We start from the raw sequence: 27,912 nt of genomic DNA on the forward strand, positions 1-27,912 counted from the left end.
ACGTGATCTCAAAGATGAAATACCTGTATATGTTTTTATTTTATACAGGGATCTTGTACAAATATATTTCTCATTTTATTTCAAGAAAGAAAATGACAGCCCAGTAGAAAACAGCAAATCTATAAAGCCAGATTGTAACTTCCTCAGAATGACCGGCAAGTAATCATTCAAAAATTATTCAACAATAGATTTTTGAAATATTTTTATCAACAAACACAATTGTATGTAAAAGAACACGCAAGGAAAACTATAGCAATTACAGTTGGCTCCAATAACATACTATATACTCAGCCAGAATATACATACTGTATAAAAACTATAAAGGGGAAGACACATGACTCCCAACTTTCCAGGTAATGTTTGTAGATAGATAATTATTAATCCTACAATTCTTCAAATCCTACCACTACTCCTAATTTTCCCCCATGGTCCCTCAAACATCAATTATTAACACTCAATCCTTATTAAAATCACTTAACAACTTATGAGTATCAAAATCAACAATTTATCCATCTTAGCACGGTCATGTAAAGCATCCTCAACATTGAGGATGCTTTACATGTCCTTGGAAATTATACAGTTGGGTGTGCTCTGTTTAACTGGCCAGCCTATGGAAGGACACAATGTTACTCTTCCAGTTCCCTCTGTTCCATCTGCCCCTTTGTGACACTATCACACATTCCCAAGATGCGAGGAAAAAGATATGGGCACACAAGTGTGATCCTCTGAGCCTGGGAGACATTTTGTGACATCTGATGATTCTCCAAACCAGCAATTGCCACATCCAGAACCTCTCGCACAGCAAAATCTTTTCAAGATGGAAATCCAATCATTTATTATTATTATTATTATTATTATTATTATTATTATTATTATTACTATTATTATTATTATTATTATTTCAGTTGAACTTACTTTTACTTTGTGCTTCATTTTCATGCTTCATTAAATTGTCCTTTGTTAGATTTCTTCCAAGGTTCTGTGCTAGCTCAGAGGCTTTTGAATAAAAAAAGATTAAATATATATTAAAGATTGAGATATCAATGATTAAAGATTATACTAATACAATATAAATAATGGCTGGGCATATGTAACAAATAAGGTCACACTAGAAATAATTTTACAACTGGTCAGTAACCCTGGTAAAATACTGTAGTAATAGTGTAATAATTACAAAGAAAAGATGATAATAATAATAATAATAATAATAAACTTTATTTGTACCTCGCTACCATCTCCCCAAGGGACTCGGTGCGGCTTACATGAGACCAAGCCCGCAGTACATCAATAAACAAAAGCAATAACAAAATAATCAATACAAAACAGTTAAAATAAATCTCATAAACAAAAAATAAAAAATAAATAATAACAATAACAAAATAATCAATACAAAACAGTTAAAATAAATCTCATAAACAAAAAATAAAAAATAAACAATAACAATAACATACAAGCATTTAAAAACCTATGGCCGGGCGTGATTTCGTTCATTGGTTCTTTTGTTTTTATGTTTTTCATTATGCACAGAGCATTTTTATATATATAGACTGAACAAGTACTTTTTTATTTCTTTACCATATTTATACCCTACTCTTCTCACCCTGAAGGGCGCTCAGAGTGGCCTTACAGATTAGGCAACAATTCAATGCCATATAAAACAAACAATACATTTTACGTGTAATGGGCTTGCCTGCCTGCTCTCAGGTTCTCCTATGATGCCATGAATGAGAAGGGGAGTGTTGCCACGCCCCAGGTGGCCAATGAGGCCCCCCTCCCCCCCCCCACACACACACACCATCAACTCACAACCAGCCAGGAAAAAGGCCAGGCATACTGCTTGCTGGCTAGCATGGCTGCCCCCAAACCTGAGGCAAGTTAAGTGCTGCCACCGCTGGGGCAGCCAACAATATCCTGACCTCTTGCAGCTTTTTTGTAGCCAATGCATCTGTTCTGTGGAACTCTTCCTCTCGTGACTTTTCCCCTCCTTATGCTTTTGCTAAAAAAAAAGGTTGGGTGAGAGGATGCAGCCTTGCCGTACGCCTTTCCCAATCTTGAACCAGTCTGTTGTTCCGTGGTCAGTTCTGACTGTTGCTACTTGGTCCTTGTACAGATTCCTCAGGAGAGAGACAAGGTGGCTTGCCATGCCCATCCCACTAAGAACTTGCCACAGTTTATTATGATCCACACAGTCAAAGGCTTTAGAATAGTCAATGAAGCAGAAGTAGATGTTTTTCTGAAACTCCCTGCCTTTCTCCATTATCCAGCGGATATTGGCAATCTGGTCTCTCGTTCCTCTGTCTTTTCTGAACCCAGCTTGAACGTCTGGCAGCTCTCTCTCCATGTCTTGCTGGAGTCTTCCTTGCAGGATCTTGAGCATTACCTTACTGGCATGAGAAATAAGGGCCACTGTACGGAAGTTTGAGCAGTCTTTTGCATTTCCCTTTTTTGGTATGGGGATATAAGTTGATTTTTTCCAGTCTGATGGCCATTCTTGTGTTTTCCATATTTGCTGGCAAATGGCATGCATCCCCTTGACAGCATCATCTTTTAAGATTTTAAACAGTTCAGCTGGGATCCCGTCGTCTCCTGCTGCCTTGTTGTTAGCAATGCTTCTTAAGGCCCATTCAACCTCACTCCTCAGGATGTCTGGTTCTAGTTCATTCACCACACCGTCATAACTATCCTCAATATTATTATCCTTCCTATACAGATTTTCTGTATATTCTCGCCACCTTCTCTTGATCTCTTCAGCTTCTGTTAGGTCCCTGCCATCTTTGTTTCTTATCATACCAATTTTTGCCTGAAATTTACCTCCAATGTTTCTAATTTTCTGGAAGAGGTCTCTTGTCCTTCCTATTCTGTTGTCTTCTTCCACTTCCATGCATTGCTTATTTAAAAATAGTTCCTTATCTCTTCTGGCTAACCTCTGGAATTGCGCATTTAACTGGGCATATCTCCCCTTATCCCTGTTTCCTTTTGCTTTCCTCCTTTCTTGGGCTACTTCCAGTGTCTCAGCAGACAACCATTTTGCCTTCTTGGTTTTCTTTTTCTTTGGAACGTACTTTGTTGCCGTCTCCTGAACAATGTCGCGGATTTCTGTCCATAGTTCTTCTGGGACTCTGTTTACTAAATCTAGTCCTTCAAATCTGTTCTTCACTTCCACTGTATATTCGCTAGGAATGTTAGTGAGATCATATCTAACTGGTCTGTGTATTTTCCCTGATCTCTTTAGTTTTATTCTAAATTGGGCAATAAGAAGTTCGTGATCTGAGCTACAGTCAGCCCCAGGTCTTGTTTTCACCGACTGGATGGATGTCCGCCACCTTTGGCTGCAAAGGATGTAGTCAATCTGATTTCGGTGTTGACCATCTGGTGAGGTCCATGTATAAAGCCGTCTTTTAGGTTGTTGGAAGAGAGTATTCGTTATACACAGCGAGTTTTCCTGGCAAAATTCTATCAGCTGGATGAATGCAAAGCTGGGGTGAAAATTGCTGGAAGAAACATTAACAACCTCAGATATGCAGATGACACCACTCTGATGGCCGAAAGCGAGGAGGAGCTGAGGAGCCTTCTAATCAAGGTGAAAGAAGAAAGCGCAAAAGCCGGGTTGCAGCTAAACGTCAAAAAAACCAAGATTATGGCAACAAGAATGATTGACAACTGGAAAATAGAGGGAGAAACCGTGGAGGCCGTGACAGACTTTGTATTTCTAGGTGCAAAGATTACTGCAGATGCAGACTGTAGCCAGGAAATCAGAAGACGCTTACTTCTTGGGAGGAGAGCAATGTCCAGTCTCGATAAAATAGTGAAGAGTAGAGACATCAGACTGGCAACAAAGATCCGCCTAGTCAAAGCCATGGTATTCCCTGTAGTCACCTACGGATGTGAGAGCTGGACCTTAGGGAAGGCCGAGCGAAAGAAGATCGATGCTTTTGAGCTGTGTTGGAGGAAAGTGCTGAGAGTGCCTTGGACTGCGAGAAGATCCAACCAGTCCATCCTCCATGAAATAAAGCCCGACTGCTCACTGGAGGGAAGGATACTAGAGACAAAGTTGAAGTACTTTGGCCACATCATGAGGAGACAGGAAAGCCTAGAGAAAACAATTATGCTGGGGAAAGTGGAAGGCAAAAGGAAGAGGGGCCGACCAAGGGCAAGATGGATGGATGGCATCCTTGAAGTGACTGGACTGACCTTGAGGGAGCTGGAAGTGGTAACGGCCGACAGGGAGCTCTGGCGCGGGCTGGTCCATGAGGTCACGAAGAGTCGGAGACGACTAAACGAATGAACAACAACAACAACATGCTTTTGCTGCAGCCTGGAAACCCTATTATACAGTAATAGCCTCCATTTATATATATATGAATTACTTAAGTCAGATGTTTGTAACACAGGAAATCCCTGTATTTCCTAGAACTCCCTTCCTAGTTAGAGAAAGTAAATATATTTTTGTTTCAGCAGACCTTTGAGAACTAACTAGACATGGGGGAAGGATTTTAATAATGCACTGTATTCTCTATATTAATTTTAGTTATGCTTGGACTTGGTTTTAATTCTTTTTATAGTTTAACTCTGTGTTAACATTCACATATTTAATTATGTTGACTTATATGGTTCATCTTTATCTTAGGGAAAAGGTAGGACACATATAAAATAAAATAACAGAATACCTGTCTCTGCCATCTTGTTAGAGCGTTTTGGAGTTTGGAATGTGAAAACATCGCCGCCACCTGTATTACAGCCATTTCTCAAAGATCCTAAACAAACACAAAACACAGATACACTTTTTTGGGAGCAGGAAATATTGCAAAAAATGTATGCTGAATAACCAATTATTTTATAAATATCAAGACTGTTTAAACTCTATAGTTAAATTTAGTGGGCCAACCCTCACAATCATGATTGACATAAATATTAGATATTTTTAGCAAGCTTCCAAATGATTATGGCTGTGACAGAGATGAATTTCTCCAAAACAGCTTCTTTCTTTAGTACCTTGGACGACCGTCCCTAGGTTAGACACATAGCCTTGCTCTTTAAACGGAACAGGATCCTCCTCTTCTGAGCTGTCCTCTGTTTTTTTCACCAATTTCTTAATATCTAGTGTAGGCAGAACTTTGGTTTTCCGAACTTTAATACCTGTAGATACAAAAAGAAAAGCAGCAAAATAGTGAACGATTATCCCAGTTGCAGTGAAATACATGCTCCTCTCAATTTATTCACATATACTCACCAAACAGTTGAGCTTTCAAAGGTAAATTAAATAAAAATTTAAATTTTAACTATTACATTTGGCCCAGCCATTGGTTTTTAAATGTTATTGTGTTATTGTCGATGTTTACTGCCTATTTTTTGTTTATGAGCTTTATTTTATTGTTTTGTATTACTGCTTTTGTTGTTTTTTGCTGATGTACTGTGGGCTTGGCCTCATGTAAGCCGCACCGAGTCTCTTGGGGAGATGGTAGTGGGGTATAAATATTATTATTATTATTATTATTATTTATTATTATTATTAAATCCCACTTAGGGTAGTTCTACACAGGTACTATAATGAAGTCTGCAGCTGGTTTGAAGATGGGGTACTCTTCTAATGCACACTGCAACATGCATTAAGCTGGAAGCAGTATGCTAAAAAAATGTCACAAAGTCCGAAATAAGGCAAAAACGTGAGCACTGCATACCCCAGGCAAACTGAGAAATGAGCCATTCCACGAGGAGCACTATTATGGATGCGCTAGTGCTAAGGGTCATATCATCATCATCATAGGTGACCATTTGTGGCCAAATGTGATTGTCTTCTAAGGGTAGAGTCTTGGTGGTGGGTCTGTAGTGACTGTAGAAACCTATTCCGGATTTGCATGGCCTTTCGCAGTGAGGACATAGATTTCCAGATGGAAGCCAATCCTGACAAGTGCCTTCCACTTGCCTTCCACTTGGCACATTTCCCTTTCGCCCTCTGTTCATGCCCCTTCAAAATCTATAGCACTGTTGGCAACAGCTGACCTCCAGTCAGAATGCTCAAGGGCCAGGGCTTCCCAGTTCTCTGTATTTGTGCCGCAGTTATTAAGGTTATGGAGCCCCCGGTGGCACAGTGGATTAAAGCACTGAGCTGCTGAGCTTGTTGACCAAAAGGTCGCAGGTTTGATTCCGGAGAGTGGTGTGAGCTTCCGCTGTCAGCCCTAGCTTCTGAGAGAGAGTGCTGAATGAACTAAGTGTTGGATTATGCTTGCAAATGTACTGAGTCCTTTTTTGTGTGAACATCTGCTGGGAGCCAATGGGATCAGCTGGGGGCAGGGGAGATCCATCCCAGTGCCCCTGGATGTCTCTGCTCATGCACACCACCAATTGTCAGCAAATAGATTAAGAAAAAAAAATTCCCATATTCAAATTCACTTCCTAATTCAATTTAAGTGGTTGTGTAGAATGCCCTTAGTCTCTGTTCCTGTTCAGATTTTCTCTTAAATACAGACTCACCAATATTATGAGTTTTAAATAATGCAAACTATAGTGAAATTCTTCAAGAAACATATTAAATCCTGAGCCTGGGTCAAAGCCAACTCAAAGCTTGAGGTGGCAAATACTGTACTGAACACCAGCCACTACCATTCTTAAAACGATGTTTCTTAAAGGCATCTAAGTACATATAAAATTATTAGTTACTTTTTGGAAAATTGCAAATGGCAGAAACTGGTTCCTCATTTTAATAATACTAAAATAAAGCAGCCTTCTATAGGCAAACAATCAATACCTGCATCCTCAGAAATGTGCTTCAGAACATCTTCATCTCCTATAAACTTGACTTCCAAGATCTTCTTTATCTTTGGATTACTCATAGCAAGCTGTACAAAACCAAGAATAAAATAGTGTGTCATTTCTAGCAAAGCACAGACCCTGAAATGCACAGTGTATGAAAAACCCTGGAATGTCTTAGTAATAGTAATGATAACCATTTATATTTGCTTGACAACACTTTGAAATGATCTTATTTCTCTTCATAGCTGCTGAAATTGTTAAACACAAGATAATTTTAATTACATACATTTATACTGTGCATCAGACCATATCTATATTCTGGGGGCAAGATATTTGAAATATGCCTTTTCCCATATGAACTTCAGTAGACCTCTGCTGCACCCCTTACCACCCCAAGTGTCTTAAATTGGTGAGTGTATGAGACATGCTTTCTCTACAGCACAGCTCAATTGTGGAACACTCCCCTCCTGAGATATATGAGAGCAACCAACTTATGGCTTTTGGTCCTTAAAACTAGGATTAAATTTATGCACTCTTTTAAGTTGCTGGGCGTGTGTAATTGCTTAGAAGTACGGCAATATTTGTATTTGCTATGCATTGCTGTAGAAGCCTGAGATAATAAAAGCCTTAAAAACATACTTACTGGGTTTTATTCATATTTAAGAACTTATGTATTTTAGACAACCCCCTCCCTCCGTGACTGGAACCAAGCACAGCCTCCAAGACGCCGAAGTTGTAATTGTAGATGAACTATAAATCCCAGTAACTACAACTCCCAAATGTCAAGGTCTAGTTCACCCAAACTCCATCTGTGTTCATATTTGGGCATATGGAATATTCCTGCCAAGTTTGGTCCAGACCCATCATTGTTTGAGTCCACAGTGCTCTCTGGATGTCGGTGAACTACAACTCCCAAACTCAAGGTCAATGCCCACCAAACCCTTCTAGTGTTTTCTGTTGGTCATGGGAGTCCTGTGTGCCACGTTCGGTTCAATTCCATCATTGGTGGAGTTCAGAATGCTCTTTGATTGTAGGTGTACTATAAATCCCAAGAATTACAACTCCCAAGTGACAAAATCAACTTTTTTAGTGATAGTCACTCCTTGGGTTATTAGGTGTCTTGTGGCCAAATTTGGCAGCAATTCGTCCAGCGCTTTTTGAGTTATGTTAATCCCACAAATGAACATTACATTTTTATTTATATAGACTAGCCATCCCCTGCCATGCGTTGCTGTGGCCCAGTCTGTGTATATGTGCTTTGTGTATGTATATATTTATGTGGTTTTGCACATGAGTTGTAATGTATTTTTTGTTTTTTGGCTTTTAAAGTCTTTTCTGCTGTATTTCAGTGTTTTTATGAGCGATGGCCACTCGTTGGCCTGATATGTGTCTTGTGTCCGAATTTGATGTCAATTCGTCCAGTGGTTTTTGAGTTATGCTAATCCCACAAACAAACATTACATTTTTATTTATATAGGTGTAATACAATATAATAATAATAAATTATAATTATATATTTTATATTATATGTAATATTACTAATAATGGTATAGTACAATATAGTAACCTATAATACTGATATTGTGCTATGCTAATAATATATTGCATGTATGTATATTTTATAAGCTGCTCTGAGTCCCCTTCAGGGTGAGAAAGGCGGCATATAAATGCCATAAATAAATAGATTAAATAAATCTATATAAATAAAAATGTAATGTTTGTTTGTGGGATTAACAGAACTCAAAAACCACTGGACGAATTGATACCAAATTTGGACACAAGATACCTAACAACCCAATGTATGTCCTTCACTCAAAAATTGATTTTGTCATCTGGGAATTGTAGCTGCTGGGATTTATAGTTCACCTACAATCAAAGAGCATTCTGAATTCCACCAATGATGGAACTGAACCAAACTTGGCACACAGTTCTCCGATAACCAACAGAAAATACTGGAAGGGTTTGGTGGGCAGTGTTTTTTGGTTTTGGAGTTGTAGTTCACCTACATCCAGAGATCACAGTGGACACAAACAATGATGGATCTGAACCAAACTTGGCATAAATATTCCATATGCCCAAATATGAACACTGGTGCAGTGTGGGGAACATAGAATCTTGACATTTGGGAGTTGTAGTTGCTGGGATTTATAGTTCACCTACAATCAGAGAGCATTCCAAACCTCACCAACGATAGAATTGGGCCAAACCTCCCACACAGAAACCCCATGTGGGTCACAGCAACGCGTGGCAGGGGACGGCTAGTAAATAAATAATATTTTTGAGTTCAGGGTCACACTAAACTAAAAGTGGCTGAAATATCGTGAGTCCCCAGTCAGATATTCCTTGTAATGCAAATGTTAAGGGTATTTTTACCTTTATCTGATTGTCTTTGAAGGATACAGAGTGCACTGCAGAACAAGGGCAGTTTGGCGTGGCTCGATGCTATAGAACAGCGTTTCTCAACCTGGGGGTTGGGACCCCTGGAGAGGGTCGCGAGGGGGTGTCAGAGGTGTCACCAAAGGCCATCAGAAAACACTATTTTCTGTTAGTCATGGGTTCTCTGTGAGAAGTTTGATCCAATTCTATCATTGGTGGGGTTCAGAATAATCTTTGATTGTAGGTGAACTATAAATCCCAGCAACTACAACTCTATACTGTCAAGGTCTATTTTCCCCAAACTCCACCAGGGTTCACATTTGGGTATATTGAGTATTCGTGCCAAGTTTGGTCCAGATCCATTATTGTTTGAGTCCACAGTGGTCTCTGGATGTAGGTGAACTACAACTCCAAAATTCAAGATCATTGCCCACCAAACACTTATAGTATTTCCTGTTGGTCATGGGAGTTCTGTGTGCTGTTCTGTGTGCCAAGATCTTGGAGTCTTTGTCGACAAGTTGAACATGAGCCAATAGTGTGATTTTGGGCTGCATCAAAAGCAGTATAGTGTCTAGATTGAGGTACGTCATGATGCCTCTTATTCTGCTTTGGTTAGACCTCACCTGGAATATGGAGTCAGTTCTGGACACCACACTTCAAAAGAGATACTGACAAGCTGGAATGTGTCCAGAGGAGGGCAACTCAAATGATGAAATGATGAAAGGTTTAGAGCAGTGTTTCTTAACCTGGGGGTCGAGACCCCTGGAGGGGTCGCAAGGGGGTGTCAGAGGGGGTCACCAAAGACCATCAGAAAACACAGTATTTTCTGTTGGTCATGGGGTTTCTGTGTGGGAAGTTTGGGCCAATTCTGTGGTTGGTGGGGTTCAAAATGCTCTTTGATTGTAGGTGAACTGTAATGTGAACTATAAATCTCAGCAACAACAACTCCCAAGTGTCAAGTTCTATTTTCCCAAACTCCACCAGTGTTCATATTTGGGCATATTGAGTATTTGTGCCAAGTTTGGTCCAGATCCATCATTGTTTGAGTCCACAGTGCTCTTTGGATGTAGGTGAACTACAACTCCAAAACTCAAGGTCAATGCCCACCAAACCCTTACAGTGTTTTCTGTTGGTCAGGGGAGCTCTGTGTGCCAAGATCAGTTCAATTCCATTGTTAGTGGAGTTCAGAATGCTCTTTGATTGAAGGTGAACTATAAATCCCAGCAACTACAACTCCCAAATGACAAAATCAATCCCCCCAACCTCACCAGTATTCAAATTTGGGCATATTGGGTATTTGTGCCAAATTTGGTCCAGTGAATGAAAGTGCATCCTGCATATCAGATATTTACATTACAGTTCGTAAGAGTAGCAAAATTACGTTTAGGAAGGAGCAACAAAAAGAATTTTATGGTTGGGGGTCACCACAACATGAGGAACTGTATTAAGGGGTCACTGCATTAGGAAGGTTGAGAAAAAGTGCTATAGAATGATGGGAGTTGTAGTTTGGTGAGGTACCCCAAGACTCTTGGGCAAAGAAAGCTCAAGACCTTGTGAAAACTACAGCTCCCAGGATCCCATAGGACGGAGCAGTGGCAGTTAAAAGTGGTGTCAAACCACATTATTTCTACAGTGTGCCTGAGTCCAGACTCCTAGGTTCGTGAAGTATTTCCTTTCCACGTGGCTTGCCTGAGGAAAAAGAGGAGCCTTCCAGAGAACTGCAGTATTGCAAGAAGGAAGAGAGGGAGGAAAGGAAGTCTCCCGCCTCACAGGAAAACAGCTTCCCTCCGCCTTCAAGCCACGCGCCCCTCAGCAACGGCTCTTCCCCTTCCACTAACTCACCAACTAAGGTCCGCGCGCGCGACAGACACATTCCCCAAGGTCGGCCTTGAAGCCCCGCCCACGCCGCTCCGACTCACCGCCGCCGCCAAAGAGGAAGAATCAAATCAACAAAACAGCTCGCCGCGCGCCGCCGGAAGGTGCGTCGAATGTCCGAACGCAAACTTTAGGGGCGTCACCATTCGCCTCTGGTGGGCGGGGCCATCCCCTCTCCGTTCCCTCGCGGCTCCGAGGAGAGCCGTCATTGGCCCTGCGGAGAACCAATGGCGAACCAGCAGTGAACCTTTGTCAGGGAGGAACGCCAAACGCTTTCCAAGACTGCCGCGCATGCTCAGTGATGAGCCCCCAACTTGAATGTGGGACTCCACTTCCCAGAAGCCTCAGCCACTGTTTACAATTGTCAGTGGTTCTGGGAGTTGAAGTCCAAACTGCGAGAAGACGCTGCCGCCTCAATCCTTCTCCTGTAGTAGCTGTTGAAGGTCGCAGAAATGTTTGAGAAGATGCAAAAATGTTCGACCATTATTTAAACCGTCCATTGAGAATGAAGACACTATAGTAAGAACTACTTCTTGTTTATGAAAGTTACCTGCTGTTGGGTTGCTGTGAGTTTTCCGGGCTGTATGCAGGGCCGTAGCCAGAAAAAAATTTCGGGAGGGGTTGAAAATTTCATGGGAGGGGGGGGGGTTGAAACCTGCCTCCTAGCTCACGCTGAAGCAAATAGCTTAGCAGAGGGCAGAGCAGCCTCCAATAGCCTAAAGCTCCGCCCCGTCAACCACCTCCACCAAGTCTGGCCTCCTTAATGAGAGCATTCAACATCCCCCCCCCCCCAACTTGGTTGTTTCACTAATGTTCTGTCCCTCTAAAATGGCTCTCTTCCCTTCCCAATTGCCCTGAGCAAGGGGCGGGACCAAAACTTAACAATGATGGACAGGTGACTTGCCCTATGACTGCAACCAAAGAAGCCACCTATCTGCAGAGTCCCTGAAACCCAGGACTGCAAGCAAACATTTAATACAAAGCAAATAAAGTTGGAGCTCCTGGTACAGCTGTACCAGAACAACTACATTGGCTATTGCTGCAAGTAATGACAGTGTGAATAAATTGCTAATATTTGCTTGAGATAGTGCTTGCAGTTCTGGAGGGACTCTTGATTTTTTGCATCTCATAGACTTAGCATGGGGATTGGGTTAACCAGTTAAAATTCATGAGTAAACCAGGTTTTTTTAAAAAAAATCTGAAACATTTCGGGGGGGGGGGGTCATGTTCCAGAAGCATTTCAGAAAGGAGATTCCATCTGAACATGAGGAAGAACTTCCTGACTGTGAGAGCCGTTCAGCAATGGAACTCTCTGCTGTGGTGGAGGCTCCTTCTTTGGAGGCTTTTAAGCAGAGGCTGGATGGCCATCTGTCGGGGGTGATTTGAATGCAATATTCTTTCTTCTTGGCAGGGGGTTGGACTGGATGGCCCATGAGGTCTCTTCCAACTCTTTGATTCTATGATTCATTCTCTCCAGATGAATCATAGACTGCGGGCTGATATTGGCGGGGTATAAGTGATGTAAGTGATGATGTTTTGCCCACATCTATGGCAGGCATCCTCAGTCTGTTGGAAACTAGGCATTCAGTGTTAATTACAGTGGCCAACTGCAACATTCACATTTGCCTCAAGCAGACTAGAGTTCTTTCTCCCTCCCTGGACCTTCTACAGATAGATAAACCTCACTTGCCTAGTTTCCAACAGACCTCACAACCTCTGAGGATGCTTGCCATAGGTGGAGGCGAAACGTCAGGAGGGAATGCTTCTGGAACGTGGCCACACAGCCCGGAAAACTCACAGCAATCCAGTGATTCCGGCCATGAAAGCCTTCGATAACTCATTGAACTGCTGTTTTTCGTTTCACCACAAGATGGCGCCATTAATGTATTTTGGAAGTTTTAGGAACTTTTCAACATGCTCACATACTGCTAACAGACTAACTTTTTGTTATTCTCTTCCAGGAGATCTGGGACTGCACACAAACCCTCTTGGGCCCCTTCCACACTGCCCCTATATCCCAAGATCCCTTTCCAGATTATCTGTTTAATACTGGATTATATGAGTCTCCACTGCCAGAAAACCTGGGATAAGCCGATAATCTGGGATCAGATCCTGGGATATAAGGACAATGGGTCCTTCCACACAGCCATATAACCACAATATCAAGGCAGATTATCCACAATATCTACTTTGAACTGGGTTATCTGAGTCCACACTGCCATATAATCCAGTTTAATGTGGATTTTATTCAGCTGTGTGGAAGAGCCTTTGGATGTCAGTCAGCAGGCAACCTGTTTAATTCCTTATATTGGTATATAAAGGATACAAATGAGACATGAGAGTTTGGACATCTGCTCACACCATTAAGGCACTAACCAACACCTCCACTCGCAAGAACAGTGTCCAAATAGATTTGTGTTATTATTGGTTATATCTGACCAGGCCCGTAGCCAGGATTTCGATTCGCGGGGGGTGGGGGGGGTGGGTGGGTGGGTGAGTTTTTTTTCAGGGGGGGTTTCGGGGGGGGCTGAGTCTGAGTGAAAGAGGGTCTAGCCTAGCAAACCTTTTGTATCAATACCCCAATACCCCATGCATATGGGATAGATTGAGTATGGTGATCAGATCATGATATGAATAAACATAGCAGTTTAAATAATGCACCAGTCAGGCCTTTTCGTGAACCACCATGAGAATTTCGGGGGGGGGGGCTGAAGCCCCTCAAGCCCCCGCCCCCCCTGCTACATGCCTGTATCTGACACACACACACCCCGGGGGGGGGGGGTGTTGAGAAGGGCAGGGTAGAAATGTTGTAAATAAATAGATAAATAAATCCATTGAGCAAATAATAGTGAATTTAAATGATGGAACCCTCAAGCATGTTTATTAATTCCATAAATTAAAAATAATTCAAATCTTCCTATAGACAAATTGTTCTCTTTGGTGAGTTCAGTTCCAGTCCAGGGCTCCTTAAACTTTTCTACTCGTGACCCCTTTTTGGCCTGATAATGTTTACATAACCCCAGGTATATAGGTATATAAAATAGGTATAAAAATCAACCATTAACTGATAACAAATCAGCTTTAAACAAACTGTTTTTTCCTTTTTTATTAAATAAATATTCTTCTGCAGAGTCCATTGTAAACAATGCATAATGGATTGTGCAAATGTCTAAAACGGCCACTAGATGACATTCAGAAACCTTTTATCATTTCTGGGACTTCAACATTGAACTAAGGGGACCCTGGGGTCAGGGCCGACAGTTTAAGTAGCAGGGATCAGTGTATTTAAGTTAGCCTTCTACTACCCTTATTATAAAGCCAGGACTTGCCTGCTATTCTGCATCCGCCTAAAAAGCAAGTAGGCTAGATTAAAAGTTTCTCCTCCCATGTTCCTATATAAACGAGATGGAATAATCTCATTTCACCCCATCCTTAGCTAAGATTTCTGCCTTGAGTTTCAAAGGAAAATATATTTGTGTGTGTTTGAATGACAAGCTGTTCACAGCTGTGGGTGATAATAAATGCATAAAACTTAATAGTATCACTAGGGCCATCCCTAGATCTCAGATCTTGGTCTGGAAACAAAAGGCCTGGGACAATCCTGAACTGGCAACCTTAAGCATTTATTTCTACTGAAATAATTATCTGTCATTGGAAATGTGTGTCCATGAAGTATCCATAGTTCTTCATTCTGGAGATTTTTACTTCTTTTAAATTATGTTTTTATGCTACATTCATTTTGTTCAGTTGATGCATTTTTTGTTTGTGTTTTGTTTTTAACAGAATTATTAGGAGCCCCTGGTGGTGCAACAGCTTAACTCCTTGTGCCGGCAGGACTGAAAACTGACAGCTTAGAGGTTCAATTCCAGGGAGAGCGCAGATGAGCTCCCTCTGTCAGCTCCAGAGGGACATGAGAGAAGCCTCCCACAAGGATAGTAAAACATAAAAACGTCTCCCCTGGAGAATGTCCTTGCAGTCGGCCAATTCTCTCACACCAGAATCAACTTGCAGTTTCTCAAGTCGCTCCTGGCACGAAAAAAAAAGAATTATTGTTTGGATATACATCCTCAAAAGTAGGTAACATATTACATAAAATGCCTTATCCTAATACACTGTAGAGTACTATTTCTTAAACTGCAAGTCCTGATCCCAAATGGGATCCCCTTAACTCAAGTGTTGAGGTTCCAAAAAAATTGGCAACAGTAAATGGTTTCTGAACATCATATAGTGGCTGTTTTAGACATTTGCATGAATCTGTTGTGAAGATCTGATGTAGAGAACAGAATTAAAGACTGGATTGAAAACCATTTTAAGCAGAACAGCATGGTTGGTTTGGAACTACATTTTTAATCTCAGCTGTATCTTTGGTCATATGCAGCATCAGCCTTTTGGATTACATGGCAATGGTTGGGCGCTCATTGTCTGTTTGTCTATTTCCAGGTCAGGAGGCTTTGATCTGAAAAGAATAGCCAATTGTGTATATTGTTGCAACAGAAAAATAACTTAATTTTAAATATTGTCCTGAAGCATCCACATGTTGGAATAGTGGAACAAACCTAGTTGTGAAATCAAAATGTTACACATTAATACACTATATAAAGTTAACATTGCAAATGCACAAGCCACAATCCAGTTTTCCAAAACAAAAAAACCCAGTTATGTTATTGCATTCTGCTAGCTATTTGTTTAAAAGAGAGCTGGAGAACTGTGAAAGGCTAGAGGGCATACTAGCTCCCACAAGATGATGTTGAAGGCTGCAACTCGTGATGTGTTGGGCCTCGCCTCTTGTAAGCCGCACCGAGTCCTTCGGGAGATGTTAGCGGGGTATAAATAAATGATGATGATGATGATGGTTATTATTATTATTATAGTACCTCTCACAAAAATATTTCCAAATGCCTTCTTGACAGCATGAAAGTGCCATATTTTACCATCTGGGCCATTTTAGACCCAGCAACAAAAATTATGAACACTAGGAAGTGGGCACAAGTAACCTCTCCTGGACTTAAGATTGTCCCAGAGAAATCCAAAAGTGTGGTAAAAATACCACTTGGAGATAAAAAATATATAATATAGACTTTTTTTCCTAAAAAGCTACCATAAATGTTTGACCTCCCAAGAGACTCTGAAGACACATGTGGCCATATTTTACCCATCTTTGGTTTAAAAGATAAAACACATATTCATTACATTTTTGTAGTTTGCTAGCAACTGAGCAGTCCTCTGGCGTGGACTGGTCCATGAAGTCATGAAGAGTCAGAAACGACTGAACAACAACAAAGTTTGAGCCTCTACTTATGAGCATCCCAACTTAAGAGCATTTTGAGTCAAGAGCTGTCACTCAGCCCAGTTTTTGCTTTGATATAAGGGCAGCATTTTGAGTTAAGAGCTAGTGCCAGAGGGAGCACTAGCACAGAGTACACGGCTTTAGGGCTTCAGGGGAGCAGCCTCCATGCCTCGTGTCCTTGTCCGCTTTGGGAGATTGCTGTCCACTTTGATCTTGTCCACTCTGAGTTAGTTGATTTTGTGTTGGTTTTCTTCCTGTTATGTTTGACTTCATGGAGAGAGGGGGGGGGGGGGGGAGAAGGAGCAAGAAAGGGAGGGAGGGTGGAATGAGTTCAGTATGAAGAACATGATGCTTCTGCCTCTTCACTTTGTGCTTCCTTGCCACAACGTTGTGTTTCTACCACTGTGCCACAACATTGTGCTTCTACCATTTTAAAGTTGATCTTTCTTTTTTATTGTTCCGTATGAGTGAACATTTGCACATTATTTGTTGTTTATAAAGTCCATTTTCTTATTTAAAAACAGATAACAAAAATGGGGGGGGGGGAGAGCTGGAACAGAATAATAACATTTTCATGGGAAAATTTCTTAAGAGATAAGAGCATTTTAAGTTAAGATCTCACTCACGGAACAAATTAAACTCTTACGTCAAGATATCATTTCATTTATTTATTTATTTATTTATTTAAATAAATGCAAAATATTTCTCAACTGCTGCACTAAACAAGGGAAACCCGTCTTATCAGAGGTTCGTCTTCAAAGATATAAAGCAGACAAGTCTGGCCCCGGGAGAGAGCAAAGTCAGGCTTCCCCATCCCCTGCCTGTGACATCACAGTGTTTTCCTATGCTGTACAGGATCTTCCCTTTCTGAAAAATTAAAATCTCCCCCTTCAGCTTCTTAATTGTAGTAATTAAGAAGTTAAACTATATTGGTCATTTTGGATACCATTCTCTGTCTCTTTTGGCCTTTCCCCTTGCCACTGACACCAACAATATGTACTCCCTTCACTGAGAAAATATCTCCTATTGAATCTCCTTCATGGAATGAAAAGTTTTCCCCTCTGCTTCATAAACAACAGTTTAATTGGGAAGACATATGACAGTATTGCACTTTTCGAGAAACAGCACGATATTTATTTAAACATCTTTATATCTTTATGTATATATATATATATTTCTGCATTGCAGATTTGTTTCAATTTTATACACTTGTATTTACAATGATTTAAAATATTCTCTATCTCTGGCAGATATTTACAAGGTCAACAACTAACTACATTTCACATTTCAACAACAGTCAACAGCATTAACCAGATTCAGTAAGACAGTTAAGATAATGGCTTACATGCACCAATATAATGATCTTCAAACATGTCATCTGATCTCTGTTAATACAAGTTTTGCCATGGTCCCAAGTTTATGGTCCCAACATTGCGAAGACTGTGTTTATTACATACCCATTTCAACCAGCATTTCACCAGCACCAGGGGCTGAATATTTCAGATCATACCACCATGCATGCTCATGCTGGTGAAATATTAACATAGTTCAAGTTTTTCGGCCAAATAGATTTTGTTTACAGTAGGTGGGTTATTTGCTGCCTATGCTCCTTTTGTGAACGAGGTAAAACAGGTTTACGTAATGCCAAAAGAGTAAAAATCCTTCAAAAATCTTAGTTCAGAAGTAAACCGTTGTATGAGAAAGAACCTGGGGTGGGGGGAGCTTTCGACACTGTATTATATATTTGCTCATCAAACCGACTGCAACTGCTGCAGGAAACAATAAAAATCAAAAGATTTATTATAGACCAACTGTTCATATTACAAATATTACAAATTTAACAGGACTTCTCCATTCACAACCTAGAAGACTGAGACCTGTCATTTTATAACAACTTAATTAAGTAGCTCTTAAATGAATAACCCTGTAATGTGTCTATTATGTGGAAATAACATTATTTCCACAAAAGAGCTGACATACAAATCATTTCCCAAAGAATATTGAGAGAAGATTAACTTGTGGCCTTCCCACAATTTTTCCCTAATTTTAAAAGAAAGGATTTACACACACACACACTCAAAGTCAAACAACCATGAATGTTTTTCACAAACATGCTTCTACAGATGGTCAGTGAATCAAAATGTTACAGCTTGGAAGCTATATAAATTCTTCTATGTCATAAATGTAGTTTCAAGTCAATGAGAAAGTTGGATAAACTGGTGGAAATTCAGTATGCCCCCCTCCCTATTGATTTAAGGTCCTTTTATACATATAATCTGGATCTTGGGGAAACTAGATGGGCAATTGCTTGCTGGAATTCATAGTATTAGAAAGGGAGGGATCTTGGCTTTTCTATTACCAACATATATTCTGTATCCAAATTCTTCAATATCCAATACAAAAAGAACCTTTTTAATATCGCTATTCAAATAAACAATAGTCAAAATATATAAAAGTCCCATTTGTGCTAAAATCTTTGCAAAACGAAATCTCTCTTTCATACTTAACATGGAAATGATCATCTATTACAGTGGATTTCATCCAGTCATATTTCTGGAAAAGGACAGTAAACTGATTCTCAAACCTTTGCTCTAAAGCAGGGGTGGGGAAAATGTGTAATAGGCTGTGACTTCCAATCTCCGAACCACAACAGCGAAGAGAGCCAAACATCCTCCCTCCTTAGCCTAAAGGTTCCTGATGTCTACTGGATGAATTTCAAACAAATATTTTCAAGAGCTTTTAAAAGCAATATTGCAACACTACACGTACTCTAAATGTTATAGGTTTTTAAAATTCTACAAGTTCTGAACAAACTTGGATTTATCCAATGACAAACTCCAGTCTTGACAATCTCTAAACCTCGGTGCATTGAAAGAGAACTTAAATGACTACGTCTGCTCCTAAAATGGCTAATATTAGCTTTGTATTTTCATTTGATAAAAATGGCTATGAAGATAGACACATCTCTGATTTTCAAAACATGATGCATTTGATTGTTGGGATTCTTCAAGTTTCATGACTTTACATTCTTTCTTCTCCACCAAACTCAGGGAGTTATCTCCACCTATTTGGAGGAAGGTTACTCATATTGCTTACTGCACATAAAGTTAGAATACTCTATGAAATTATAAAGTGTGGCCACAGTCCTAAACACCACAAATAGCTTCATAAATCCAAGTAGGGTGATGGAGATGAATTTTCAGCCAACCAATCACCCTTCAATGCCATATGGTAAACAACTGTAAAAATTGGAAGAAAATTTCAAAAGCAGTTTGCAGGATGCCAAGGGGTCAGTGATGGTGTCCATTGTTGAACATAAATAATATCTGGAGGCTAACAAATAACAACCAACTTTTCAAAAAGTAACATGTGAGACTAGGAGTAACTGGGATGACACAAGCCAGAAACATTTATACATTCAGTAATATGCACCAATAGGAAGGGAATAGTACTCTCACTTCCAGTTTCTTCCTAACGTAATTCATCATTGAAACAAAATGCACAGAGGGATTCACTTTGAAGGAGCTGGGGGTGGCCACGACCGACAGGGAGCTCTGGCGTGGGCTGGTCCATGAGATCACGAAGAGTTGGAAGCGACTGAACAAATAAACAACAACAACAAGCACAGAGGGAACATGACACGCTATATGTGAGTCATGCACTTCTCAACGGCTCCCAAAGGTGCAAATCTTCTCCAAAACAAGGTGTACACTCCCTGCATGCCTTGTTTTAATGGGAAAAGGTAGATGAGGTTACAGTTTCACTACCTTTGGCAATCACTACATTTTGCAAGTTAAACTTTGGGTACTAATGCTAATGTTTTGCATCTTCCTATGAAAAGTGATGCGTTTTTGTGAAATCAACCTCCTGAAATTGTAATTTTATTTATATTTTGTTTTCTATGGGTTGACTCCCCTTTTGTATGTTCTGATAATATATTATTATTGCATTTAATACATAACATCATTCTTCAACTAAAATATCAATCTAAGTTCCCTAACTATTCTTTTTGCAAATCATATGACTACTTGTCTGTTCCAGTGGAAAAATAAATAAAAACAAACCTTTAGGTAGCACTTCCTCTGTCAAAATTATTCCTTCAGAACGCACTGTAACAATTGGAAGTATTTTTTCCCCAGGCTTCTTCCACGCTGCCTCTATATTCTAGGATCTGATCCCAGATTATCCGCTTATCCCAGATTATCTGGTAGTGGAGACTCATATAATCCAGTTTAAAGCAGATAATCTGGGAACAGATCCTGGGATACAGGCCAGTGTAGAAAGGACCCTAGGTGAATACTGATAACTGAAAATGAAAGAGAAGATTTATTTTTGAGAAGCAAAAAATAAAGCAGAAGTTTTCTAACTATTTAGGAATAAGACTTATCATATGACCTCAATAATTGTACTTACATATAGCTTACGAATAACTGATTGTCAACACAACAAATGTATGTACCTTTTTTATATTCACACCACTTACTAACCAAACATTTCCCCCATCTACTGTTTGCTAAATAGTGCAAATAAAAAGATAGGAAACAATTGTGATTTTTTTTCCTCAGTGGCAAATATATGAATATGTCAATTTTCAATGTAGAAAGAAGAACACAATACCAGACACACACAAAAATATGTATCAGAAACAAGTAACCTTTTCTATATGCTTTAAAGTTTATCAGGTGATAAGTATTAGCTATGATATGAATATAACCTTCCTGGCAGGAAGTAGATATGGTTTCACACCAAAAATTTTTTTAATTAACCTAAAAGGTTCACATTTCTGCAGCTTTTTATAGAATTAACATTCACTCATTATAGTCAATAGCTTAATGCTGTTTTGGATCAATCTAACCACTGTGTTTCAAGTGCTACCTACATTATGAAAAACAGCCCACCCCTAAAAATATAACCAGTGTTAAATAATATAATCAAAGAGACATGATCAATCTGTTTTTCTCTTCCTATGTATAGCCTAGGGCAACATTAATGGTAGCATACTGTTTGAATTATGGAAATAGCTAGACATAACATACCAGTAATGCTGCTCTATCCTACTAACCAATTCTACTCAAACCTTATTTGCAATTCCAGTGCAATTTCCCCCACTAACTCTTTGAAGATAATGGTTTATAGTAGTTTGCCTTCATCCACAACAATCAACCACAAATTACTATGAACATTACAGTACATAATTGAATCTGTGATGGTGATTACAGATAAAGGACTTCAAATACAGGAATCTGTCATATTTATCAGAGAACTAAGTTACCTAAATTTTAGTGTGTAAAAAACCAGGTGGGGAAAAATACCTGTGAGTTCATTTGAACGTTCTAAACTTTGTATGTTAATTCAGGGTCATTTTATTTTTGTTCACCTTAAAAATGGGGAGCAGCTTTGTGAAGGTCTGCAATCTCTGGATCTACACTGCCTTATATCCCAGGATCCAATCCCAAATTATCTGCTTTGAATTGGATTATATGAGTCTCCACTGCCATATAATCAGGGATAAGCAGATAATCTGGGATCAGATTCTGGGATATAGGGCAGTGTAGAAGGGGCCCAAGAGAGTAAGAACCATCCATTAGGTTCTCCATTGCCTTTCTCCCCTTCCTTTCCAAGGTATCTGTTTCAAGCTGAAAGCTAACAGGTAGCCTTAAATTAGTGACTGAAAGCTAGTACTTGATTATTTGAATACTTGGGGTGGAGTAGGTGTTATGAATTTGTATTTCTGTGTTACAGTTCATAAAAAGGTACTTTTAAAAGCTAAAACATAATTCAATAGAAAAAGGAGGATGTACCTGAGGTGAAGAAGAGTATGATTGTACAACCCCAAGGGGGGAATAAAGAGATATTGGAGGGAAATATTCCATTTGCATTGAACCAGTACTTACAACCATAAAGCATCAGTACAGTGTATTCAGTGGAAATTTGGGTCACCCTAGCAGAGAGCAGCAGATACAGAAAGAGATACAGAAACAGCACCAACATGACCCCTTAAAATGACTGCTTAGCATCTGCAGGTACGCAGCATAGCTTTAAGGAAAGATGTTCAGTTATCCATCACAGAACATATAGACCTATGGGAATGACATAAGCATACTATTTAGCACACTATACAGAGAAATTGCATATTCAAACAGAGATAGAATCTGAGAGCTGGGTCAAAAGCGTACAAGAAAAACAATGTTTGAGGCAAAAAAGCATGCAAATATTTGTAAGAGATTTGATTTCCTAACATGCCAAAAGGCACTAAAAACAAACAAATTACGGTAAATTTTACTACACAACAGAAATGAACCAAACAGCTAACCAGTTTGGGTTTCAACACCCACATATGAATAATCTCCGATCCAAAATACACATATACACCTGAAAATGCTGCCATTTTAATGTGCTGAGGCCACAACAAAACTTGATTTGGTTTGTTATAATATACAAGATACAACCCACCCCCAAATGAAAACTTACTGCTAAACACGTTCATATGTGATAGCAAGGCCATGTACGTATAGGACGTCTGCATCTTGTTTGTATTCAATGACACCCGAGTATACTGGCATTTACCTTTAAAATCAACTTAACCACCTGCTTTCTGTTCCTTTCAAAAAGAAAAAATTAAATAAGCAGTTTCGTCCTAGTCATATCTCTGTTATTGTTTGCTTTTAACATAATGTCCCCTTTGGCTTCCTCTCTACAGTTTACACAGAGCTGGATTTAATCAGAAGTTCTAAGCATTCTCCTAGATTTTTGGGATTTTTTAAAAAGTTCTTTTGAATTGGAGGCACCATTATGCCCATGACCTGGCCATAAAATAACCAATCTGGAGTCCTCTCCGGCTCCAACATGGTTTGACATTTGGCAGGGTGTTTGCTGAATATCAAAAAATGATCCTTTGGCCCATTCATACAACTCTTTGGATCCTGGCCATCGTTTCTTCAATGTTAAAAAGGGAAGCATTTCTACAGAATCATGGCCATTGAATAAGAATAAATTCCACCAGCACTTTAGAAAACTGATAGGCATGATAAACACGTACATCAATTTCTGTGAAGCATAAACACTTTCACAAAAGTGTACTGTGTTGATCAAGCCCTGGAAAAGTTATTTTTGGGGACTGCAATTCCCAGAATCCTTCACCAGCCTGACCACTGGATTCTGGGAGTTGTAGCTTAAACATTTTCCCCCAAGCTCTACTCTTCTTAGCTTGAATTATTGGTTTCAGAAGCAAAAGAGGCTGGGTTTACATTATACATACCATTTAGTATTACTCTGGATATTTAGAATTGTGTTTACCCACACGCAAAACTTTCCTGAGTCTCAATTATACAATATTTAATTATCTAAGGGTGTCTGCAGGACAGCTGTAACACCCTATGTCAATTTTACTACAACAACAAAATATTATTAGCTTGGCTGTTTCTTTTGGGAACAAAATCCAGTTTTAACTTGAGAAGTCATGAAGGAAAACAGCAGACGAACTGGAAGCTGTTCATGACATTTTTAAAAATGTTTTAATTGTCCTTTAGCAGAGTAATGGCACTTCATAGTTCTGAATGTGATAATTTTATCTATCTAAAAATAATCTATTGTGTATCTGTTCTTCTCAACTTTCCTCCCTGATATAATGCACGCAAAATGCCAGCCAAAGGAACACATAATTTACATCTGCTCCTTACAATAAATAATCTACATATTTCCAGGTCAATCAATAACGAGGAATAAAAGGGTGAAAACCCTCTTTTTCTTCTTATGTGAACACAAGACCATCTGATACATGCTGAATAGCTTCCATTAGAATAAGAAAAACAATTTAAAGCAGTGATCTACAGCACAGATGTCAACTATTGCTCACACACCATTCACATGCATTCAAGATTAGGTTCAATGTGATGAGTTTCCAGATTAGTACAGCAGGGAAAGAAACTGTCTCTAACATTTCCCATGAACCATTACATTAGCTGGATGAAATAATGACAACTGCAATGGATTAATCAAAATAAGCAGTGAAGTGTTATCCTTCTGAGAGGGAGAAAGAGAGAGGGCTGCTAAAAATACCACAATTTAGGCAATAATTTGAAGAGGACCCTGTTGCCTCAAGGTTTCCAGCAGCCATTGCCTCTGTCCCTGGCACATCATGTGGGAGAACATTCTGTCTTTACTGTGGGTTTCTAAGCCTGTTCTGTGACAACAGTGAGTCACACCACAGCAAGCAGCCTGAAAAAATCCCATCACACAAGCTATACCTGTCCTTGTTCATTTCAAAAACCATAGGCTAACAAACCGTAACTTTCTTTTCAAAGGAAAAGTAATTTTTTGATGGGTTGCGGGAGGTCTGTATGCCTATTTTCTACATCTCATTTTTTTTAAAAAAACACAATTCATCTTTCAAAGTCCTATCACATAGGCAGGGCAACCCTGTGTCCTGGAGGGGGAAGACATGTAACAATTGGTATGGCTACAACGCCATTAAAAAGTGCCTTGCAACCTCCACTGCCAATTTCACAGCCCACTCTCTTTGTGGGACAGAGGGACAACCTAATAACACATATCTCCGAGTTGTTGAACATTATGCTTTAGGGGTGGGGGAAGAGTGGATGATGGTAGAGAAGGACTACTCTCATTTTTACATCAAAGTGCATTTATCCACCAGGAGCAATGGCAGCATTTCCCTCCCTCAGAATCGATTGCACTAACTCAGAGGTCCAAAGTCCTACTAGAATCTCTGAGGCACTCCTGGTTCCAAGAGACAAAAAAATAAAGTCACAATCCAGTAGTCTTTGCAGAACCATAGATTGAGAAAACTAACCCGTTTCTATTTCTCAAAAAAACAAAAACAAAAAAGCAAAAGCTTCATTTTTATAGGGATCACATTCACCATTTCCTCCGATCTTCTCAAGACTCACAGTGTTGAAATGGGACTGATCGGCCTACAATGGATTGCACATCACCCAAGGAGAAAGGAAGGCATGGAAAAGGCATAAAAGTACATTTTATACTGCTTCACAACCACATTTATCGGGGGCATGGAAGGGAGGGAGGGAAGGAGGAGGTTTTATTGCTGTTTCAGTACAAAATATAGTATGGTATCTAAAATGGATTGAACAAGATCACAAAAGCCAGGATTTTCACACTATAGGAAGATGACTGGAGGTGTTGCGCGAAGAACTGGATAAAGGCGGGAAAAAGATAGGAAGGACAATGAAGTTAAACCTGGGATATCAGTTGCATATTGAAACTTGGGGATCGGGACTGCTTGGTCAGAGGAGCTCCTGATGAGAGGCCATCTTTCCCATTTCCAGCTTGGCCCAAGCGGTCCTCCTGCAGACTGATGGTTGAAAACCGATTGGTATTGCCTGTTGCCAAGTTAGTGACACCATTACCGCCAACACCGGAACCTGCCTGACTGCCATTCACATAGTCAAATGATTTTGTGGAAGAAGCACTAGCAGTCCGGATCAGGCTCACACTATTGGCTTTTGGCACCACTTGCCCAGCAGGTAGGCTCAAGTGTTTCTTCGTAGGTGTCATTTCAACTGCGTCTGTACTGAGGTCAATGGACTGGTGCAGATACTGCTTGCGGCCAGATTCCCGGGGGCTCTCGGTGGGTTTGGTGGCTGAGGCCATTTCTTTTTCCTTGGCTGAACGTCCACTTGGTCCTTTTCTTAAGCTCCCTCTCTGGGATCCAGATGAAGGTTTGGTCCCAACCGGCTGGCTGCTCAGGGATGCCCCAGAAGAAAACCCTTCGTCGGCATCATTAAGGTTCACAGATTCTTCTCTGTCATTCACACCCTCAGCACCTAAAAGTCAAAAGAAATCAGACTCAGAAATTAAAACTTAACTGGGAATTTTTTTTAGCATGTTAAAGACTGCACTGAATACAATTAATCTTTGTTCCATCAAACCTTTCGTTAACTCTATCTCTGGGTTGCAGTAGCTTTATTTTAGGAAAGCCGCTTAACATTGCAGTCCTGAGGAAAATTCCACTGAATTTAATCCTCCCTACCAAACATACTTAGGATTGTAGCCACAAAGTCTTAAACCAGTGGGTCCCCAGGTGTTTTGGCCTACAACTCCCAGAAATTCCTGCCAGTTTACCAGCTGTTGGGATTTCTGGGAGTTGAAGGCCGAAACATCTCGAGACCCAACATCTTAAACCACATCTATTTACCATAAACAATATCAATAGGGAAGTTATCAGAAATTACTATTTACTACTACTGGTTAATATACTGGACTGACTGCATTAAACCTTTTCTCTGGAAACAGATAAGACATACCAAAGATTGCAAAATAATTCTAAGTAGGAAGGAAGTAATTTTTATCTGAGTGGACATGTTTAGGGTTGCTTACTTTTCTGAAACTAAGTCTTAAAGATCAAACTGGAGATTAAATAGAATGTGATATTTAATGTGTCTATTTTTTCAAACTAGCAGCTTTGGAAGACTAATAACCATTGAGGGTGAAGCATTAGGGCAGTGTTTCTCAACCTGTGGGTCCCCAGGTGTTTTGGCCTACAACTCCCAGAAATCTCAGCCAGTTTACCAGATATTAGGATTTCTGGGAGTTGAAGGCCAAAACATCTGGGGACCCACAGATTGAGAACCACTGCATTAGGGGAGAGGGAGTAAAACTCTTCTACATCCCATGTACACTCCACTTCACTGTCCCAATGAAAGGAACTCTTTGTTGCTCTGTTGCTTTATTAGAAATGATCTCTGCAGGTGTAATTTAGAAAAACAAACATTAAAACTACAATTATATGTATTGTTGTTGTTGTTCATTCGTTCAGTCATCTCCGACTCTTCGTGACCTCATGGACCAGCCCACGCCAGAGCTCCCTGTCGGCCGTCACCACCCCCAGCTCCTTCAAGGTCAGTCCAGTCACTTCAAGGATGCCATCCATCTTGCCCTTGGTCGGCCCCTCTTCCTTTTACCTTCCACTTTCCCCAGCATAATTGTCTTCTCTAGGCTTTGCTGAATTATATGTATACTATTATATTATATATGCACTATATACTCTCAAGTATTGCTACCAACATTTATAAGGCAATATTTCTGCCTTTAGATGAAATATTTCAAAATTAACAAAATTAATAACACAACAATGTTGTTTTTGAAACTATAATGTATGAAAGATGGAAGTACATAATCAGCTTTGTATCATAGAATCATTGAGTTGGAAGAGACCTTGTGGGCCATCCAGTCCAACCCTGTGCCAAGAAGCAGGAAAATCGCATTCAAAGCACCCCTGACAGATGGCCATTCAGCCACCGTTTAAAAGCCTCCAAAAAAGGACCCTTCACCACAGTCAGGGGCAGAGAGTTCCACTGCTGAATGGCTCTCACAGTCAGGAAGTTCTTCCTCATGTTCAGTTGGAATCTCCTTTCCTGTAGTTTAAAGCCACTGTTCCGCGTCCTAGTCTCCAGGGCAGCAGAAAACAAACTCCCTCCTCCCTATGACTTCCCCTAATACATGGCTAATGGAAATAGAAAATTGGATGGATAATGGAAAACTGGAGATGGTTAATGGAAAATTCCTATCAAAACTTGGCAGACTTTGCTTCTCTGTATTGATATTACCAATATGCATCACTTTCCTAAGACACTCTCTCGTAGTGGTCT

At 40.0% G+C, this 27,912-nt stretch overlaps 2 protein-coding genes across 4 annotated transcripts in view; both read right to left on the minus strand.

Annotated features, from left to right (window-relative positions):
* Positions 1–11,159, minus strand: part of ORC2 (origin recognition complex subunit 2) — a 29,981-nt gene extending 18,822 nt beyond the window's left edge. Inside the window, exons 1-5 of one of the 2 annotated variants that reach the window (XM_060783332.2) lie at positions 11,046–11,159; positions 6,746–6,836; positions 4,993–5,136; positions 4,668–4,754; positions 916–996 (exon numbers count right to left, since the gene is read on the minus strand). In XM_060783332.2, coding sequence (XP_060639315.2) covers positions 916–996; positions 4,668–4,754; positions 4,993–5,136; positions 6,746–6,830 — 397 coding nt within the window. In that variant the 5' untranslated portion in view covers positions 6,831–6,836; positions 11,046–11,159. Of the gene's footprint in view, positions 1–915; positions 997–4,667; positions 4,755–4,992; positions 5,137–6,745; positions 6,837–10,968 lie in introns of both variants that reach the window. The other variant, XM_067470025.1, reaches the window with a different exon arrangement.
* Positions 11,160–17,399: 6,240 nt separating this feature from the next.
* HYCC2 (hyccin PI4KA lipid kinase complex subunit 2) overlaps positions 17,400–27,912 on the minus strand; it is a 60,806-nt gene continuing 50,293 nt past the window's right edge. For both annotated transcript variants that reach the window (XM_060783318.2, XM_060783313.2), the window contains one exon: positions 17,400–26,088. In XM_060783318.2, coding sequence (XP_060639301.2) covers positions 25,496–26,088 — 593 coding nt within the window. In that variant the 3' untranslated portion in view covers positions 17,400–25,495. The remainder of the gene's footprint in view (positions 26,089–27,912) is intronic.

The sequence above is a fragment of the Anolis sagrei genome, chromosome 1, assembly GCF_037176765.1.
Source record: "Anolis sagrei isolate rAnoSag1 chromosome 1, rAnoSag1.mat, whole genome shotgun sequence".
Classification (NCBI taxonomy): domain Eukaryota; kingdom Metazoa; phylum Chordata; class Lepidosauria; order Squamata; family Dactyloidae; genus Anolis; species Anolis sagrei.